At 35.5% G+C, this 20,271-nt stretch overlaps 1 protein-coding gene across 12 annotated transcripts in view; it reads left to right on the top strand.

Moving 5' to 3' along the window:
- The window catches only part of BCAS3 (BCAS3 microtubule associated cell migration factor), a 489,419-nt gene that overhangs the window by 173,238 nt on the left and 295,910 nt on the right, over nt 1–20,271 (top strand). For all 12 annotated transcript variants that reach the window (XM_090257347.1, XM_090257345.1, XM_090257343.1 and 9 more), the window contains one exon: nt 11,864–12,014. In XM_090257347.1, coding sequence (XP_090113473.1) covers nt 11,864–12,014 — 151 coding nt within the window. The remainder of the gene's footprint in view (nt 1–11,863; nt 12,015–20,271) is intronic.

Here is a 20,271-nt window from a genome sequence, read left to right as displayed (position 1 = left end):
TTGAACTTAAAATATGAACAGGAAATAAAAATATGGCAGTTGGCTTATAGTTTGTAAACTACAAAAGGGTAAGGAAAGTGGGGTCAGGGCTGAGACATAGAAACTATTATAGTTCTTATCACACCTATTGTGTTTAGCATAAAATGACATTTAGAATTTGGAGGAGGATGAGAAAAGGAAAAGGATTTAAGGTTCATTGGAAAAGTAATTACCATTGGATGATGTGTTTTTGCAGGTGAGAATATTGAAGCTAGAAGGAGGCACAAGAGTTATACTATTTCAGAATGGGTCGAGTGAATTTAATGTGGGCATTGTTGGGAGCTTGAGAAGAGACAGGTCGTTCCATTTTTTAGTGTTCAGAACCACCTCTAGTGGGGAATGCTTAATAAGTGTTTAATAATACTTCACTCTTGTCCAGTTTTAGTGTTTATTGAAATGTATCCACGTTTGGTAAAAATCATGGATGAGAGAAACTATAAAATGACAATACTGATACATGAATATGGTTTTCTGGCAAAGAACCAGCTGATTAAGAAAAAGTGTTTCTGCTTAAGCAGAAGAATGACAGGGAAGCAGAGTCAACATTTCTTAGGTATGACCATGGTATCACTCTTTTTTGTGGTTCTCACTCTCAAGAACTTTCTGTCAAAGCAGTTCCTATGTACACAGGTAAATTCATGGTTTTGCTTTTGGAAAATCGGTTTAGAAAACAAGGACTTAATAGTTGCTGATATTCATATGATGTACTTTGATTTCTCTCTCTCTCTCTCTCTCTCTCGTGTATAAGTCTCTTGCACAAATTTTTGAAAATTTAGGCAGCTAAGTGCAGTATAGCTTTCCTGTTTTCTTCAAGACTAGAATATATAAGCATATTTTGATCGAAAGATATTGAAATGTTTTAAGCTGGAAATAAAATGCATGTGAATATAAAAGGTTTTATCTTCCCTGCTATCAGAAATGCTGATTTGGCCTTTTTGTATTGTACTCCCATGTTTGTGTGGTTGTTAAAAATCTGCTGCTCTTTCCCATCTGAAGGAAATGCATCTTTGACACTTCTCATGACCTGAGTCATGATGCTGAAATAGAGCCAGAAAATATCCTTAACAGTCATGGGTAAAAAGAAGGAAGGCTTCCATGGGGTGGGGGTCGGGGAGCAGGAAGGAGGTTGTGGGGAGAAGAGCATCTTTAGTAAAATTGCTTACAGTTTACTGCTATAGTTGTTATTCAACAGAAAATACTTTGGTTTTAATATTTATTTTTTTCCTTAACTATACAATGTTTAATGTGTTTGGAAAAGACAAGTTCTGCAAATGTTAAATAAATGTGAATCCTCCGAGTCTAAAAAATTATACCTTAAATCTTGCAACTTACTTAATATTTTATCTTATAAAGTGTCTGATTTTCCTTCAGAACCAGTTCTCAATTCTCCCACATCTTATACGTTTAACAGTGTGACTAATCAGGTTATATTTGTTGAGTGATGCAGATAAGGTTCTATATATTTTTTTTCCTTGAACAGCGAAGTGCTTCTGTTTGCTCTGTTGACATGATAAAAAATTCATTGTGAGATAAGCATGGGAGAGCTGGGTGTTAGGGTATTTTGAAACAAAGAATTTCAGGATATATTTATACTTTGGGGAGCTCATTTAACCCCAAATATGGTCTAAGAAATGCTAGATTATGGGGTTTTTAATTCTGGGGACTTTTCACTTAGGTAAAAGTCTTGACTTCTGAGCACTTAGTCCCTAAACTCTATTTGAGCTCGATTCAGAAGAGAGGGAAATGTTGAGGGTATTTAAGTATGTTAGATTTAGGAATAATTTTAAAGTAAAAGTTCCAAGATCTTTTTCTTTTGTTCTTCTAATGTATACAGAGTTTGCTTTGTCCCCTCTGTTGTTAAATATATATATGGGTTTGTTTGATTTTTGAAAGAGTAGCAAACTATAATCCTAATGTTTAAAATGAAGTAAAATCCGCAAATACTTCTTAAATATTAAGAACACCAGCTCTTTAAAATTTCCTTTATTTCAAATCTTGGAGCTTTCTAAGAAATGTAAACTAAGGTCATGAACTTCCCCCTATGAGGGGAGACTTTATTCATTCATTTTATAAATTTGGGTTTGCTGTGTGATCTAGACTACATTGTGCCACAATGACAGTGGAGAGGAAATGTAGCCACAGAGTTTCTTACAATATGTTTCATTGCCTGTCTCCATACACCTTTTTATCTCTGAAACTCTTTGGACATATTTCTTATTACCCCCCCCCCCACTTCTGATTGTATCTTTTTTTTTTATTGTATTCTTGACACCTTATAAACATTGTTCTAATTCTTGCTCTGATCTCCCTTTCTAGATTTATTTTTGCAACCAAGACTCCTAGTTCTAATCCTGCTTTAGCATATTTTTGGAGTAGTGTAGACAGTCCTTACTCTACATATAGTTTTAGCAACAGTTAGTTCCTTTCAACTTTTAATTTTTATGTATGAAGTTTCTAAATGTATTGAGTTTATTTTAGGTTTAAGGAAGGGAAAATGTCCCAATTTACATATAGTAGTCATGAGCACATTAAGGTAATAATTAACTGGTAAAATGTATTCAGGCTAGAAAAGGAAAACTACCTGGCATATTGTTCATTTAAAAATGTATATATAAATATTTGCATAAATATATATATTTATAAATAATTATTTAATATTTAGTGGCGTGTCAGTTCCCCAGAAGTTTTAATTCTACTGACATTCAGTAAGCAAGCACTAGAGCAGAGGTCCATGTAGGCTCGTCTGTATGTTATAGGAAGACGTGATGACCATATTGTGAAAAACCTCAATCCCCATCTTGCAAAGAAAAAAGAAAGAAAGAAAGGATTTGTTTCTTGTTTTCAGGTCAATTTTGTTGGAGGTTTATCCTCCTACCTTCCCACCCCTCCCCAAAGTCCCTAGAGCAAGGGCTGTGGTGCCCTGAATTGTTTATGTGAAAAAGCAACAAGTGTTTTCGCTTGAAATGCACGAAGGTTTGCAGTATTCCTTCTAGCACTGCCCAGAAAGCTTACAGGGAGAACCAAGTCAGTGCCTGGCCAGCACTGTCCTTGAGCTCTTTCCATCTTGAACTGTGTCACCTAAACTGTTTGGTTGTTGTGTTAACAGTCTTTTACAAAAGATGTAGATATTATTCGTCTTCTTTTAGTTGCATGTTCTACTTGCTTGGTTCCTGTGAACAAGCATAGCTTCCGCCCAGTTTGGTATGTGGGTCAGAAGGCACTATTTCTCACCAGAGTGCTGCTGTTTCCTTTTCCTACTTGAGTAGATTACAGATTATTCTGGAATACGCCTGAGAAAAGGTCAGAAAGGAGGGTGAATGTCCTGGAACTGCCTCTGGGAAGCTTGTCATTCTCATCTAGAAAAGGGGTGGGGGGAACACAGAAAGCGAAGTAGAGACTTCCATCCCAACCCAAACATCCCACATTCAGGAAATTCCCATTTTCACAAGATACTTTTTATATTTTTCTGAAAGGATTTTATTTGGTTTTGATTAAATAATTATCAAGTGTTTGCCCGAGAAAGCCTCAGTGTTAAATTAGATGGCAAGCAAGAGCTAAGCAGTGTTTTTAACTTTTTCAGAGCCCAGATTTCCACCAAATGGTTCAAAACCAGCTACCTCTATACTCTTCCTTTACAGTCAAGATGTTGGGAGCTTCTCAACTATAGTTAACTTAGTTCAGCTCATTGGCATATTTTGGTTGCTTATCCCTGTCAGTTGTACAGCAGGATATTAAAAGCAGACCAAAAGTTTTGGTCTTTTGTGTAAAGCAAAGAGCACAAGAAAAGCTCCATATGAACTTATTGCCCGGGTTTTATTTGGGAACAATAAGTAGAGAGTAGATAACGTGTAGAGAGCTTAGAGTAGGGAGATTGTTGGAAGGAGCACAGCAGTGGGATATCGGGGGACAGGGTTCTTGCTGTAGAATGATCTTCTCAGGAGTACGAGGCTGTCACATCAACATTGGCTTTTACCGTGGCTTGTTAATCCAATTTCAAAATGTAAGAATTCAAATATTAGCAGCCCATGGACACTGGGAGGCTTAATTCCTGGAACAAGAATGAATCTTGTGGATGAGTATATGGAAAAGGTGATGTGGACGGAATGTGATGCTATTGTAGGAGTCTAATATCTAATGTAGGGTGGTTGCTGTTGTAAACCTTCAGAAAAATGGAGTGCCTAAAGCGTGTAAGGTCTGTGTCCATGGTAAGGATCAAAAAAGGGAGAGCATCCTAATAACGTGGCTGTCCTCTAGAGCACTGTCAACGCTACCTAGGCTCCTTTTGGTTTTGTACAAATGAATCTTTGCCATTTTTACCTTTTTCCTTGCATCCCTAATGACCACAAAGGACAATGCTCCTTTATGCTCCAAACATGTCATTTTGTCTGCTTTATTCCATTGTAGTTCTTAGTTTCTTATACCTTGTGTTACTAGAATCTTCTTTTTACCCCCATTAAGAACAATCTGTAGCTTGTGCCTCTAGAAATTAATAAAAAAAGTTTTCTTTCTTACTCAAAACTCTTTAAAGGTACTTTCTGATCTACAACTATGATCCTTTGATTACTTAATACTAAATTAACTGCTTTTATTCCCTTTGGTTCACCATTTGGTAGGATAGGGGAATGTTCTAAAGGGAAAGAAAGGGAGTAAGGCATATAATTCTTTTATATCTTATTTTTTCCTCTTCCTGTTTGCATTTAAAAAGAAATGCACACATGGACAGAGATACACTGATTAATATTTAACATAATCTGAAGTGGTCAACAATTTCGGGATCTTGCCGGCCTCAGAAATGCCTTGCAGCTGGCGGTTTGCCACGTTCACATGTTCTCACGTCACTGCATTCAGAAGCTAAGAATGCCAGCCTGGCGGCTTCTGCGGAAAGGGCGAAGATAAAACAGAAAGGAGCCTTGCTCCGCAGCCACGCTACCTGGGAGTTGTTGCTGATGTCTTTTCCACAAATGTTCAAGTTTGTCAAAGCCCAGTAAATCTCAGAAAGTTTATTTTCCTTGTAGCATCTGTGTTTTATAAGAGGTCTTTTAATTTGTTTTTACTTTGTCTGCAGGGATTTCTTTTGTCCGGAGTTTTCAGACTCTGCCTTTTTCTTTCTTTTCCTGTGGAAGTGAGTCTGTTAATGATGAGTGGTTTGGGAATGTGCCTCTCTGCAGCGCTGACCTGACAAGCTGTCCCTGCGGTGCAGCAACAAAGCCCATTGTTATTTTCTCTCTTTACTTTTATCTTCAACTTTATCCATTTTCCTCTGCATTTTTATGGTATAGAATGTCTTGGAAAACATACTTTGGGGCAACAGGTAAATGATAAGATGGCATTTTGGAATTACCAACACTTCTAGTAAACAGATTATACCAGGTCAACCTCACACACAGATAGCGGTACTATGTACTAACACAAAGACTGAGTTACTTTCCCCTAATGTAGAAGGTAGCTGCAGGGGTTCTTCATCTAAAAGGCAGAAGAATAATTTTTTTGAAAAGCACATGAAGTTGTTTTCATAATTCATTTTTCAAAAATGCAGTCTCGTTGCAGTGAATACAGAAAGTTAGTGGTCAAACCCCAAAGTGAACTGTTCTGGTTTAGTGCTTTGCTGTAACATGAAAAACAATAATAAGATAAACAAACAACTGAAAATAAACAAAGTATCCTAGCTTTCAACATCAAGGGATGCTTTATAAATTCTGACTTTTAAATGATTTTCTATTCCTAAATAGAACTGCTTTAATTTATTAAGAAAGCATTTTATAGGAACTTGGTATTCTCCCCCCGCCCCCCCCCCCCCAGCCCCCAAAAGAACTCTGTCTATCTTGGGGACTGGTAAACCTCTCAAGGATCAAAGCTCTAGCGGATTTGGATAAAGACCCGAAAGCCTGAAGGCTTATGGAAGTTTATCTATATAGAGGAAGCCCAAAAAACTGGGATGAGAGTCTTCGAAGGGCTTATTTTCTCATGAGGTTTTTGGGACTTCCTCTGTTTGTATGTGCCAGAAATTCTGTGAGAATATCCGTTCTCATAGCATTGGTCACTTACAGGTCTTGTCCTAGCTGGAATTTGAAAGTATAATGGGGTGTGAAATAGTGTATGTATTTTAAGGTTTTTCAAATCGCGCTACTAAAACTACAGTTAACCAACCTCTGCTATTTTCAGTGTACTCATACAATTAAAAAAAAAAGGGGGGGGGGGCCTAGTAAAGAACAGTTAGTGAAGGTTCTATTTTCCTGTTTTGTTTTACTGTTACCACCATATGTATGCCTGGGAGGTGCAGTGAAGAAATGGTGCTACTATCTTTGTCCAAAGGGACATCCAAGCATAAAACAGATGGACAGACTTAATCACATGCAAGACTTGGGACACTACAAGTTTCTTAATGAAAAATTCTGGCTTGGAAATTTAGCCCTGATATAACCATGAACAAGTGTCTGAAGATCTATTCTTAAAATTATCAAAGTCTAGGTTCCTGGCCTACTCAGTACGAGACTGAGCAGAATAGTGAATCCCAGCATCTGGCTATCTTCTGATGTACTTTGAGTTCCCTCCAAAATTAACTCTTTTTCTCTAGCTCATAGGACTAAATTTTCCTGTACTTCTTGGATATGGGAACATACCCTTCTTTTATTCAGCAAACCTTTATTGAGCTTGTCAGTGATTAGTAAAGATGCTGCCCCTACTCTAGAGGAGTCTCCAGTTTTTGTGGAGGGTAAATCTGCAGGTTTATTAGATTCTAGCCACATTTTCAAAGGAAATCCATGACACAAGAGATAGTAAAAAATAATTTTTAGCCAAAGACTTTGAGCAATAAAAAAAAGAAGAAAGTATCATTATATTTGTGTATTTGATTTATTGAGCATGAACTTCATTTTTAAATTTTATGTTTTTAAATGTATTTTAAAACATCATTATGCATCAGCTAAAGAGATTTCTTATCTAAGCTGGTCCCCTGATTTTCCTAACTCCTGATGTAATTGTCTACATCTCTCTCATCCTCTAATTTCCTGTTAGAAAGGTAAAGGTGAGAACATACACATTCTTTCCTCTGTGCTCAAAATTTGTATAATTTATCGTCCTTTTTAAGTGTCTCCTTCCTTTTTGTTCCTGATACCTTTTGCAGATATCTTTATTAGCATGTGCTTTCCCATTTAACGTTTTTTCTTTATAAATCTTTCTGTCTCATTGTGTTATGAACTGTGTAGGAGTCCCTTAGACTTATCATTCAGGACAAGAACAGGGCCTTGTATACCAATAGGCTCAAAAAGTATGACATGAAAGAGTGAATGTTGAATGAAGGCTTTGCTTGGTACAGTATCTCATCTGTTGATGTCTTCTTTTTAGCCACAAAGTTTTTAACTCTGTGTTCTACATCCATTACCTTTATCATTTTTATCAATGTTCCCTTTTCTTATCCCTTTTCATCTGACATTTTTACCTCTTTACTGAAACTGCCCTGTGGAAGATTAGCAGAGTTTGTAGCGTTCTCTCTGAATTTGACTTCCTGAACTTTGTCATCGTTGACCATTTTATTAACACATCTATTCTTCCATTAAAGCTGTTTTTATAAACTGCTTGCCATTTTTAATAAAATACCGTAGTCTCTCCTTACCTTCAGTTTTTCTTTCCATGATTTCTCTTATCTGCTGTCAACTGTGATCCAGAAATATTAAATGGAAAGTTCCAGAAATAAACAATTCATATGTTTTAAATTGTGTGCTTTTCTGACTGCTTCATCCTGCCTGGAACATGAATAATTTCTTTGTCCAGCACATCCATGCTGTACATAAAGTACAATAAGATATTTTGAGAGGGAGAGACCACCATCATATAACTTTTATTACGATATATTGTTATAATTATTATATTTTATTGTTAATGTTAATTTATTAACTGTGCCTAATTTATAAATTAAGTTTTATCAATTGGTATGTGTGTATAGGAAAAGATATATGTAGAGTTTCTTTCTATCTACAGTTTCAGGCATCCACTGGGGGTCTTGGAATGTGTCCTCCTTGGATAAGGGGGACCACTGTATAAGACAGACACTACCTCTATTCTTAGGAATATAAAATCTCCCCTACTTAATACTTGGGGTGTTGATTGACAATCCAATAGCAAGCGGAGAGCAATAGGTCTAAAGTACCTTTTTGCTGTTCTGAGGTTGTCCTTTATCCTGGTGAGCCAGTGAAGGATCAGTCATGACTGACTAAACCACAAGGTTTGGAGCTTCTCAGTGAATCACTTCATTTTTCTAGACCACTCATCCTGTCTATAAAGTTCAAGGATCTCAAGATTTGTACTATTCCCTTGCTGAAGAATTTACCTAAGCTTTTACTCTCCTGCCTCAGTCTTTCTAAATCTGTTACCATTTTATCTTCCCACAGTTTTCCATTTTAATCTTCTCCAGTTGGATTCCTTTCTGTTGCTCACATATGTGGCATCCCTCTACACCCTCTACTCTTCATGTTATCCTTCATGCTCAGGATATTTCTTCTCTCCTACTCTTGGGCATATTTTCCCCATCTTTCGAAGCCTAGGTCAGGTTCCATTTGCTCCATGGTCTCTCCTCCAAATAATTGATCCCATGTGTACTTATCTTTAGTTCTAAGCAATTAGAACTTCATTATTCCTGTTTCATGCATATTCAGCTGTAAGCTTCGTGACAACAGAGAATGCAGCGCTCACAGCGTGTAATCTCGGGCCATGGCACTTAACAAATATTTGACTACTACCTGTGAAATATGTGTGTGTGACACAGTCTTTGAATTTCATTAGCCTGTGACATATTTAATGTTGTGGTCTGATTTCAAATCTAAATTAGTATTACCATAGTTGTCTGATTGTAAATCTTGAAACTATTTATATCTCTACAGATCTTTAGAGAATCATAATCAATCATATTTTGAATGACTTGACTATAAAGCAGTCTTTGTTATTTCTCCGCAAATATCAAATATTTTAATGGAATTCTACTCTTCACATTTCCTGTAAGGTTCTGTGTTGTGTGACTGTAGGTATTATTGTGCAATTTACTGAATGACCTAAAGCATCTTGTGTACATTCTGGATGCTGTCTTTTATTATGTCTATGATCAGAGCGGTTGCTTCAATGAACTTTAATGTGAATTCTGAATTGGAAATTGGGGGAACAGAAAGATAAATATTTGTGTGAATTATCTTTTTTCTTATTTTGTTAAAGAGACATTTATACGTGTTTGACTTGATAATTTCATAGGTTTGTGTCCAAGAAAGAAGACACATTTGGTTAAACTATTATCCTAATTCTGAAGACTCCTTTATGTTGTAATGACTTTTTAAAAGGAGCCTCTTACCTTTCCACTACCTTTGAAGCTACTGTTAGATATGGTGTGGAAGTTCTCCATCTGTATCGAATTCATTCTATTTTAAGAGTAAATATCTTTCAGGATGACTTTCAGTAATAACATATTAATTAAGGCTTTTGTGGGGGTTCTTTTTTCTTTAATATAAATTTGTCCTCTAAAATCGAAGTAGTACAATAACTAGATGTGTATGTTTACTGTCACTATTTTATATAAAATGCCATTTTTATTGCTGACCATATAATTGCTACAAACTTTTTATGAAAAATCAAGAACAACAGTGTAGTGATTGGGGGCATGGGATGGTAAGAGGGTATAAGGGGACTAAATGGTATTGGAAAAAATAAAATAAAAAATCTTTTTAAATTATCAAGAATAATGATTTGAAAATGTTAGGTCAGTGAAGTGTTTTGAGTTGTTGGATTATAAACATTGAACTCATTTAATAACATGAAAAATGTGCTAAATTGTTTTAAAGTTTCTGTATAAGTGTATGAAGTATATAAATCGCTATAATACTACAGTAATCCAGAAAATGTGTTATCAAGGAAAGAACAGAGGCATGGATCAATGAAACAGAATCCAGAAGTAGACCCACACATATATGATGAGTTGATGTTTGACAAAGGGGAAAAGGCAATTCAATGGAGAAAGGACAACCTTTTTAACCAATGTTGATGAGACAAGTGGATACACATTATCAAAGCAATGGACACAATGAACCTCAACTCATGCCTCATTCCACGCACAAAAATTAACTCAAAATAAATCAGTCTGCTCTTGCCACTTTTGTTCAGTATTGTCCTGGAAGCTGTAACCAGGGCTGTTGGGCAATAAAACAACTAGAAGGTATCTGGACTGAAAAGAAGTAAAACTCTGTTCTAGACTGTCCTAAAAAAACCCACAGGAAACTACTAGAGCTAAGAAACAAGGTTGTAGGATACAGCATCCATCTATAATTAATTGTATTTTTCTGCACTAGCAATGAACAATCTGAAAAAAGAAATTAATTGAAGACTCTTCTGTATACAGCTGCATCAAACAGAATAAAATAGGAATAAATTTAACTAAAGAAGTGTAAAACTTGTATTCTGAAATTTACAACAGATTATTCAAAGAAATTAAAGAATATCTAAGTAAGTGGAGAGACATTCCATGTTTGTGGCTTGGAAGACTTACTATTAAAATGGCAATATTTCCTACACTGGTCTACAGATTCAGAGCAATCCCTATCAAAATCCCAGCTGATGGCTTTGCAGATAATGACAAGGTGTAGGTAGAAGCAGCAAGTTTTATTAGGTATTATGGACCATTGAGGAAGGGCAACAAGCCACCAATTCTCTTTAGGCAGAAGAAGAATTCATTGTGATTTTTTTTCTGTTCTTTTTCTACTTTTTTAGTGCCTCTGAAAAATCAGTCTTTACTGTTACAGAGATGCTTCCTTAGCAATATTCTTCCTTGGGAAAAGGTGACTGAGCAGGGGTTATAAGAGTTTTGAAATTTAAAATACAGTATAATCCTTAGTGAGTTCTGTGTATGTTTGGCCAAGATATCACTTAAATGGAAAAAATGAAAGAGATCACGGATCCTGCCTTGTTTCAGGCTTCAAGTATCATAGTATTGGAGTAATGGACATTATATGTAATATTTTGAGGACATTGCTTAAAAAATAATCAGGAAAAAAATGCTAAAGCCATATTTGTAAGACTGTGGTAAACTTCATTTAAGCTTTAGAGATTTTTGTTTTAATTGATGTCATTTGTTTCATTTTATTATTTTTAAAAAATCACATCTTGTACCCTAAAAAAATTACTCTATATTTCTTTATAGCACCATAAAATTATAATTAAATTTTACAATACAGTAGTCCCTCTCTATATAATGATTCACTTATTGTGGCCTCACTGTTTTGCGGGATTTTTAAAAATATTATATTTACTGATCGTGGATATTTCGTTATATCGTGGGATTTTGCGGTACTGTATATGTATGTTGTTAAACTTACGTAGGCTTAAGAGTATAGAATATGTTTAAGAACATAACTAGTGTATAACAGTGTGGAAAAGGTTAATAAGGGACTGGGAATGGTTTATAAGTGTGTGGAAAGGGTTTATAAAGCCTTAAAATATATATAAATACTTAAATAAATGTAAGGTTCCTACTTCGCGGATTTTCACCTGTCGCGGGGGGAGGGGGCGTCTAGAATGTAATACCCGCAATAAATGAGGGAATACTGTAATTATTGGTATAAACATTTAATATCTATCCATTTCAGTGTCCTCTATTCCTTCTTCCTCAAAGAATAAAGTTGCTACTTATAATCAAGTATTCTTTGTTCCCCAACCCAAGCATTTAATCATGATTCCTTTAGAATCAGTTCTGCCTTTGATAACTTTCTTCAGTGATTAGTGGAGTTAGTGCAAACCCTATGAGCAAAAGAAACTTCCCTTGGTGACGTTTTCTTTATTTTTCTTTTTGTAGGGAAACTAAACAGCCAAGACTCCTACAATAATTTTGCCAACAACAATCCTGGCAACCCTCGGCTTTCTCCTCTCCCCAGCTTGATGGTATTGATGCCTCTTGCACAAATCAAACAGCCAATGACATTGGGGACCATCACCAAACGAACTGGGTAAGGCCTCAGGCTTGACACCTAATAGCCATTTTAGAGGATTGAATACATAAAAATTAAACATACTTTTTGTTTGGGTGGTTTTGATTATGTTTTTCATTTTCAGCTCATATGAGACTTAATGGCAGAAGATTAAGTACAAAGTATAAAACATGCACAACCATGTGCACACGCATTCACAGAAAAAACAAAGCAGTGACAAGTTGTGAAAATGAGTATTGGCTAATAAAAACCAGATCTGTCTACTTATTTTTGCTGCCTGTGGCTTTGTCTGAAAATACAGTTTCATTTTCTTTCTCTTGTTGACATGATCTGGATTTATAACTGCTCCCAAATTTTGACTGACAGAAATGCTAAGAAGAGAATTTGAGATGACAACCATGTTTCTAATCCTTAAAAAAAAAAAAAAAAATCATCTATGCGGAGGTATAATTTACATATAATAATCTGTTATTATTGTCAGGACAATGTGATATTACGAGTAGTTTTCAAGCCAGAGTCCAAAGATTTGGGCTGTACTCAAGATTGGTTATTATAGTCCTCAAAAACTTGATGATTCACTTCAATTCATATCTTTGTGCATATTTTAGCTATTTAAAAAATTTTTTAATTTCTACCTGTTAGAAATACAGCACAATCACTTCTTTGGGTTCTTGAAAATAAAGTGCTGTGTCTAAGATATCTTTAGATAGTCATTTGTGTGATATCCTTGAAATTCCATTTTTATGTTTATAGGTAAATTAGCCATTTTAATCAATAAGCAAACCTGAGGTTTAACCTGCTTTGAAATGTAACAACTGTCTTAAAATTGTATATTAAGCCAGTCAGGAGAAAACCCTATCTTGGCTTCAAATAGTCTTCAGGGCCTTTCCAACAAAAGGAATAGATTAATTATTTGGCTGTCTCAGTATTGGTTGCTAGGTGGTAAAGGGGAAGAAAAGGAAAAATACAGCAAACTTAGGCCTCAGACCGGCGTTGTACAAAATCTCCTTAGGAGTTTTTATCTGTCATTCCTGAATCTGTGGTTGAATTTAATTTTAGTTCTGTTTCTAGTGCTTATGATTGTTGTTTTTAAGATTTAACAGCTATGCTATTTTATAATGGAAGGGGTTAGCTCTTTTTCAAATAAGCTTCTCCATAGTGACTGAAGTTCTGTGCCTGAAATCATATGATGTTAGAATTTAATCCAAAATACTTGTGGGAGGGGTGGAAAGTGAGTCTTCTTTTGTATGTATTTGAAATTTTTGATAATAAAAAAGATAAAATCTTTCACTCTATTTCCCCCCTCCCCTCACCCCTCTTTTTTGCTACTCCCTCTCTGCCCTTAGATAGGTAGAGACTGAATCATCTGGTGTTTTCCTATGCTATCATACTTTATGAATTTAGATTAACTGTGTTTCTAAATTAGTTTCAGGTGTACAACGTAGTACTAACTTATGAAATGACCAGCCTGATAAGTCTGGTATCCTTTCCTTTTAAAAACTTGGTCACAATGGCTACATTTTTAGAACATGTGTATTACACTCTTATAAATAATTTAATAATTATTTATTAATGAATTAAATAATATGAATTTGAGTTATATGCTTTGAAATCAGTGTTCAGGATACATGTATCCTATTGTTTGCTTTTTATCTCAATTATGAAACATTTTTGCCAAGTTTTTGAATTCTTTGTAGCATGTCCTGTATTATTTAGAGAGAATAATTAATATTTCTCCCACAATGAGTACTTTCAAATTTTAAAACTTTTGACATAGACTCAGACTTATAGAAAAGTTGTAAGACCAGTAAAAGGAGTTTCTGTGTACCCAGATTTCCCAAGTGTTAGCAGTTTAGCATATTTGCCTTAGTATTCACATTCTCTCACACATACTCACACATACACACCATGCTTTTCCTGAATTGTTTCAAAGTAATTTGTAGACTTAGTAGCCCCTTATTTTTATGTACTTCAATATGTAATTTCTAAAGACAAGGATATTCTTTTATATAGCCATAGTACATTATCAAAATGATAATTTTAAACCCAGAGCTTTAATGCACCAGAATTACCCCACCTACTATTTTCTTTCCCTCCTCATCTTACTATTCTTTTTCTTCCTCCTCTCCTACTATTCTTTTTCTCCCTATTGTCACAGATTACAGGGGCCTATAAATGCTTCTGTAATAGTATTCATAACTTGGCTGTTGCTAGATTCCAAGACTCAATACCCCTAATCCACTCTCCGAAGGGTTTGTTGATTATATTCAGAAATCGGTACTGTGACTTTCCTTTTAATTCTTTTGCTATAATTCATCCAAACATTTGATCATAGAGTTTTCAGAATAATTTGTGGTTTTATCATTTTAACACTTAGCATTTACATTGAAATACATGTATTTGCCTTAGCAAAAGTAATATTTGTTTTTGCAAGAGCAAAATATATTCCCTGAATTTTCATTTTGACATATGCAGAGATTTGAAGCAAATCCCAGACATTTTATATTATTATATTTTATCCCATTAGATTTGAAAAGCTCTATTTATTTAATTTTTATTTTAAAATTTTTACTGTGACCAGTTCTCAAGACTGCACTTAGCTAATTTGTATTATTTCCATTAAATTTTATTATGCTTACTGAGAATTTTGATTGCCACACCATAGTCACAAGAGTGATGAGCAAATGGGCTTTTCATTTTCCAGGTCTCTTTTCATTCTGGAAATTCTAATTTACTTTTAACTTTGCTTCTGTGAAATGCCTTTCCTAGAATTTTAAAAATAAAATTAATAAGTTTTTGACATGGATTATGTAGAAAGAGAACACAGCGCTCTCTTTTATAGACATGTAAGTTCTATGACTCCTTTCTATATACCTGATAATTTATCTAGTAAAATTATGTACTTCCTTAGGTTAGATCAACATTTATTTGTTCTATGTCCTTGATGTTGTTACAATGGCATAAAATAAGCACCAAACCTCATATTTCTAGCACAGAGATTTCTAAGGATTGTCTAGGATCCTGTATTTAAATAACCAAGTTGAGATGGCAGCCTCAACTCAAACCTTCAGGGGATAAAACATGTACTACCATATTTCACATCTGCCCTCTTATTGTTGGAGATATATATCCTTGAATGCCTGTGCAGTGTCAGGGACCATCTGTCTTACTCCAAGATGTGCACGAGGCCAGTAGAACTACACATGGCAAAAGACAGATGTATTTACACCTTCATCTTCTGTACCTTGAGGCAGCACTTGGAGGAAGTAAGGCCTATTTTGGCAACAGCTGCTACTTAACCCTACTACATTGTACACCGATGAAGGCATAAGAAGTGCTAGAAATTATTTGTTTCAACAATCACTCATTCAGAGACTCCATTTTCATCCAGTCTCAGATTGAAGGCCCCCATCGTATTTTTTATCACATGTAAAGAATAGTTCTCCTCATCTATTAAAAGTGAAACCAGGTGCTAAGGGATTGATCCTTGTTTGGGAGTGTTAAGCTTTTTGTAGTAGGGATTTATTAAGCAGCATTTCATAGATATTTCGGTGAATTAATGAATCAAGTAAGTGATAAAAATTTTTAAATGTTTCCTATGTAAATGTTTCACTATACTTAATTTTATGTGCATTAAACCTAAAATTAGTAATATATGCACATCACTTTATGAGCACAAGCAGAAAATAGTAAATTTTAAAAAGAGGTCAGACTAATTTCATAGGAATGAAAAATAGAGAAATTAAAAATGAACTTACTTCCTTGCTCTTAACTAGCTAACCAATTTTAGTAAAGTACACAGGAGATGATTTAGTGTTTTTCATAGGTTTCCTTTTCCTCAGTGGAGCAGCTCCCCCCCCCCCCTTTATATTTATTCATTTCTTTGTGAGCAGTTTGGGGTAGGTATTAGGAACCTTGGGCCTGACCCTGTCGGCATAGGTTAAGGAATGTAGTGGGAAAAAAATTGACTTAGGACTCTGAACCCTGGCTTCTCATCTTGGCTCTGCCACCTATTACTATTACCAGTGTGTCATAGGTCAGTTTCTACAACTGAAAAATAAAAATTTATAGGTATAGATTATAATCTTTCAGCCTTACAGTGTAGGAGTTCCTACCACGCCTTTGATCTCATTACCTGATTTTTAAGTCTTCCCCAACCCCCACTGTTGAGCCCTGTGCCAGTTCTGTGCACAAACTTCATTTAGAAAATGTAGATAATTGGTTTTATTTAGAAGTGGCAGCATTTAATAGCATTTATTTGGGTATCTTTATTTGAAATTTGTAGGCCAGATGTGCCATCAGAGCTTGCGAAGGGGAGCATATACTAGCCCTTGAAGAAGCCCTGTTCCTTCTTCTAAGTCAGCTAGCTGCAGCCTGTCTTACCTAGTTTGGCCTAAGCCCCCAACTTTATAGGTGAGGTTCTGAGAATTAAGTGGGAAAGATTTGGAGAAAGACTCACCAGGTACAGTAACATATGGTAGTTCTCCACCTCTCGGCCCTGTCTACGCTAGGTATTGTCTTGATAGCTAAGTTATTAATATGTGGTTACATATGTAAAATTATGGGCAATGTATTTTCTTTCATTAGAATGGATAATGGGTGTGTCTACATGGGCAATATACTTACTATAGTTGGAGTTTCCAGTTTTTGTGCTAAATCACTCAAGTACTTAAATGACATCACAGCTTGTTCCATTTTACCATAAATGGCGGGGGGGCAGATAAAGTATATTATATACTGTATGTAAACTCAGAAATAACTTCCTAAGAACTTTATCAATGTATTTATGCTGTTCTAGTCTCTTTTTCTGCCACATTTGCCAGAATTTGAACATTATCTCCCATTTTTCTAATGAAATCTTCAGTTTGTCATTTAAATTTCCTTGTTGAATATATATCAAATTGGACAGTTTACCTATCTGTTTCAGCTTCAATTTGCTCTACAGAACAATAATTTGAGAGCCAACAGTGCCATAGGTCTCTTTAGTAGGTAAAAGCTAAAATTAGTGAAGAGTTCTAAGTAACACTTGAAAATGACATGAAGAATAATTCATATTCATGTGAGTTTATTTCAGTTGCTCTGTACCAAGGGACAGACAGAATGTAGCAGTCCTTAGAGCTTCTAGAATATCCTGTTAGAGAATGTGGCTTTACAGTTGTACACATTATGTTGTATAGCCTTTCTTCTACTTTTTCTCTACTCAGTGCATTTAATCTTTATATATGCTCATTCTGGTGTCTGTTAAGTGATAGTGCCTGAATTCTCATGGGATATGACAGTTATAAAATAGGACTTTCAGAGTGTGTTTATAGTATTTTTCTCTTAAACTCCAACTATTTCTTTAACTTGGCAGATGATTGAACCTAGTCATTATTAATACCTTTTTAGCACTAGAGGTACATTATAGAGGATTTCACCATGTTCAAATCAAGTCTAGTTTACTTTTTATTTACATTTAAAAAATCTTCACATTTGCCTTTTTTTCTGCTAGTAAGACCAAAGCTTTTGTGGTGCTATGTGGCATTCAACAAAATGCATCTGGGTTTCAAGACTTACTTGGCATTAATGTATATGATATAAAACACAGTTTCTTCCTGTCTTCTGAAAGTCTCCAGAAGAAACCCTTAAAGAACCAATGGCCAAGTCATTTCATACTGGACAATAAATAAGTCTGTAATAAATATTTCTTGATATTTAGTCTCTTGGCCAGTCCTGATGATTTTCATTCAGAATTCAGCTTTAAAATGACATATTCATGAGCAAGCGAATAGGTTTATATGGTAGGGTTGTTAAATCTGTTGAAACGTAATAGTGTTTGGAAAACACACACAAATACTTAATATCTGACTATGATAATAAGAGTTGCATGTATTAAAACAATTTTAATTGAACATAGACTCCCACTCTCATACTCTCTACTTCCTTCTAATCACCCCCATCTAAAACTACAACGGGGATTTGGAGTGGGAGGAAGAAGTCATAGGTGAAGACAGCTGGATCGTGGAGTTGTCCTTTGTGACTTTATATTTTCATTCCTTTACTATTGAGGAAAGATGAAGCAGGCACATTTCAAAAGAACAGCTGACACTACCCATACAAAGTCAGTAATTACGTCAGTCACTCTAATTCCTGGGAGTCTGTGGCTCTTCTTTACATGTGCGTGGCAGAGGTCCAGTTTGTAGGAATGGTTATGAAGTGGGTGAGTATAGATTGGGAACATGCCAAGTGGCCGTTCCAAAGTGGATTCGCACCCTGTCTCCCCACCCTCCGATTTCTCCTTGAGCTGTGTTCCCCAGTATATCCTTACTTGAGTGAAGAAGGATGATGTTAAACTCACACAACTGGGTTATGCTGTGAACAGTGGAAACCATACCGACTTTAAACTTAACAATGCTGCTGTTCAGTATGGGCCTGTTTACTACAGTGTCTGGAGAGTTAACTGACTTCTGGGATCGTGGGGAAGAACATGGGTATAGAAATCTTGTTGTTGATCATATACAATTACTGCCTGGGAAGGAATCGAGGAGATATTTTTAAAGCTTGTGTTTAATTTGTAATTTGTTTGGCTGATGTGTTTCCCCCCTTTTTTTTTCTTTTTGTTTAACTGTTGTTCTATTACAGTTGTCCCAGTTTTCCCCCATTGCTCTCCCCTGCCCCACCCACCTTTTTAAAAATTGTTATTTATTGATTTGAGAGAGGGAGACATCCATTTGTTGTTTCACCTATTTATACATTTATTTATTGGTAGATTCTTGTATGTGCCCTGACTGGAGATCGAACATGCAACCTTAGCCTATCAGGACGATGCTCTAACCAACTGAGCTCCCTGGCCAGGGCTTGTTTCCTTTTTATATATAAGGAAACCTAAACCTGGGGAAAGGCATTTATTGGCTCTATAGATGGGGAACATCAGCCGGTCTTTTGAAATGTAGGTACTTTAAGGTTTTGTTTCATTTCTGTTGCATGTTTGTTTTTGTTTTTTTTTTGAGTGGGGGGGCTGGTCATAGAGAAACCTTTTAAGTCATAAAGAATAAAGATAAAACTTTTAAAATTCTTTGCAATGAATGAGCTATAGTCTGACATTTGAAATGAGATGGGAGACTTTCCAGTGTCTCTCTATATAATATACAGTAAAGAGCAACTCATGACTGGACGGTCCAGATCACAAGTACTCCTGTCAGCATGTGTTCTGCAGCGTGAAGAAAATGAAAGGAAATCAGGCACTGTGAGCCAACAATAACCTCCTCACTTGGGAGGTATTTGTGGGCATATGGAAACGCATTGAACCCGAATTTCCTGGCCATTTCTGCACGGCATCACTCTGTTATTGAGAGATTGGAGTCAGTTATTTAAATCGGTGTTTGTCAAGGTGCAGGGTGAGGTGAACGAGCGTTTTGTTTCTGATATAATTAGTGAAATGTGAAATCAGAGAAGGGATTGTGACTTTTTAAATTTATTAATGAAATAGAATAGAATAGAATGCAGTTTTGCCACTGGTTCTTCAAACACACAGCTTTGGCATTACCTAGGAGCTTGTTAGAAATATGTATGTAGTCCCAGATTCCATCCAGACCTGCCCTGTCAGAATATGCATTAATCTTCATTGTAATTAAATTCTAGGGTGAGTGTTTACAAAACATTGAGATAGAAAATAGTAACGTTGATTACAAACAAAAAACACATTCATTAAATTGTTGTTTCAATTTGTGTTTTTATGTACACAACAGCTTGCCCCTTAAAATATATTTTTATGGGTCACAGTCAAAAAAGTTCAGTGTGAATGATGACACTGTCTCTGTCGTTGTGGTCTTATCATTAACACTGAGAGAGTTCCTTGCTTTGCATTGGTATCATCTGTAAAGTTTCCTTCATTTCTTTTTTTCAATATCTCAGTTCTTTCATTTCACTCTTCTCTTTAGTATTTCTGTTCCTGTCTATCTCCTGTGCTTTAGTCCCCAGAATTGTAGTTAGCATTGTGAAAACATTATTCTCAAGTTTCAGTTTTTAGTCAAATGTACTCAATTGACTGGGAGATTGATGCTAATTAGCAGGATTTTTGAAATGTCCGTAGCACCAAAGTAGAAGAAAATATACAAGTTTTGCCAGTGTGTGTTCCTTCTCAATTTGTTATGTGTTCCTTCCAGTGTCAGATGCTACAGCACACTTTGTTCTGGATATAATTAAATCAGCTGGTCTTCTTTGTGTGCAAATATGCATAGCATGTGTTAATTACTGTGAACAGAGTATTAAGAAGAAATATGTGTAACATTGAAGT

This window comes from Furipterus horrens, unplaced genomic scaffold (genome assembly GCF_987537825.1).
Source record: "Furipterus horrens unplaced genomic scaffold, mFurHor1.1.pri manual_scaffold_11, whole genome shotgun sequence".
Classification (NCBI taxonomy): Eukaryota; Metazoa; Chordata; class Mammalia; order Chiroptera; family Furipteridae; genus Furipterus; species Furipterus horrens.
This window is presented reverse-complemented; position numbering and strand designations above follow the sequence as displayed.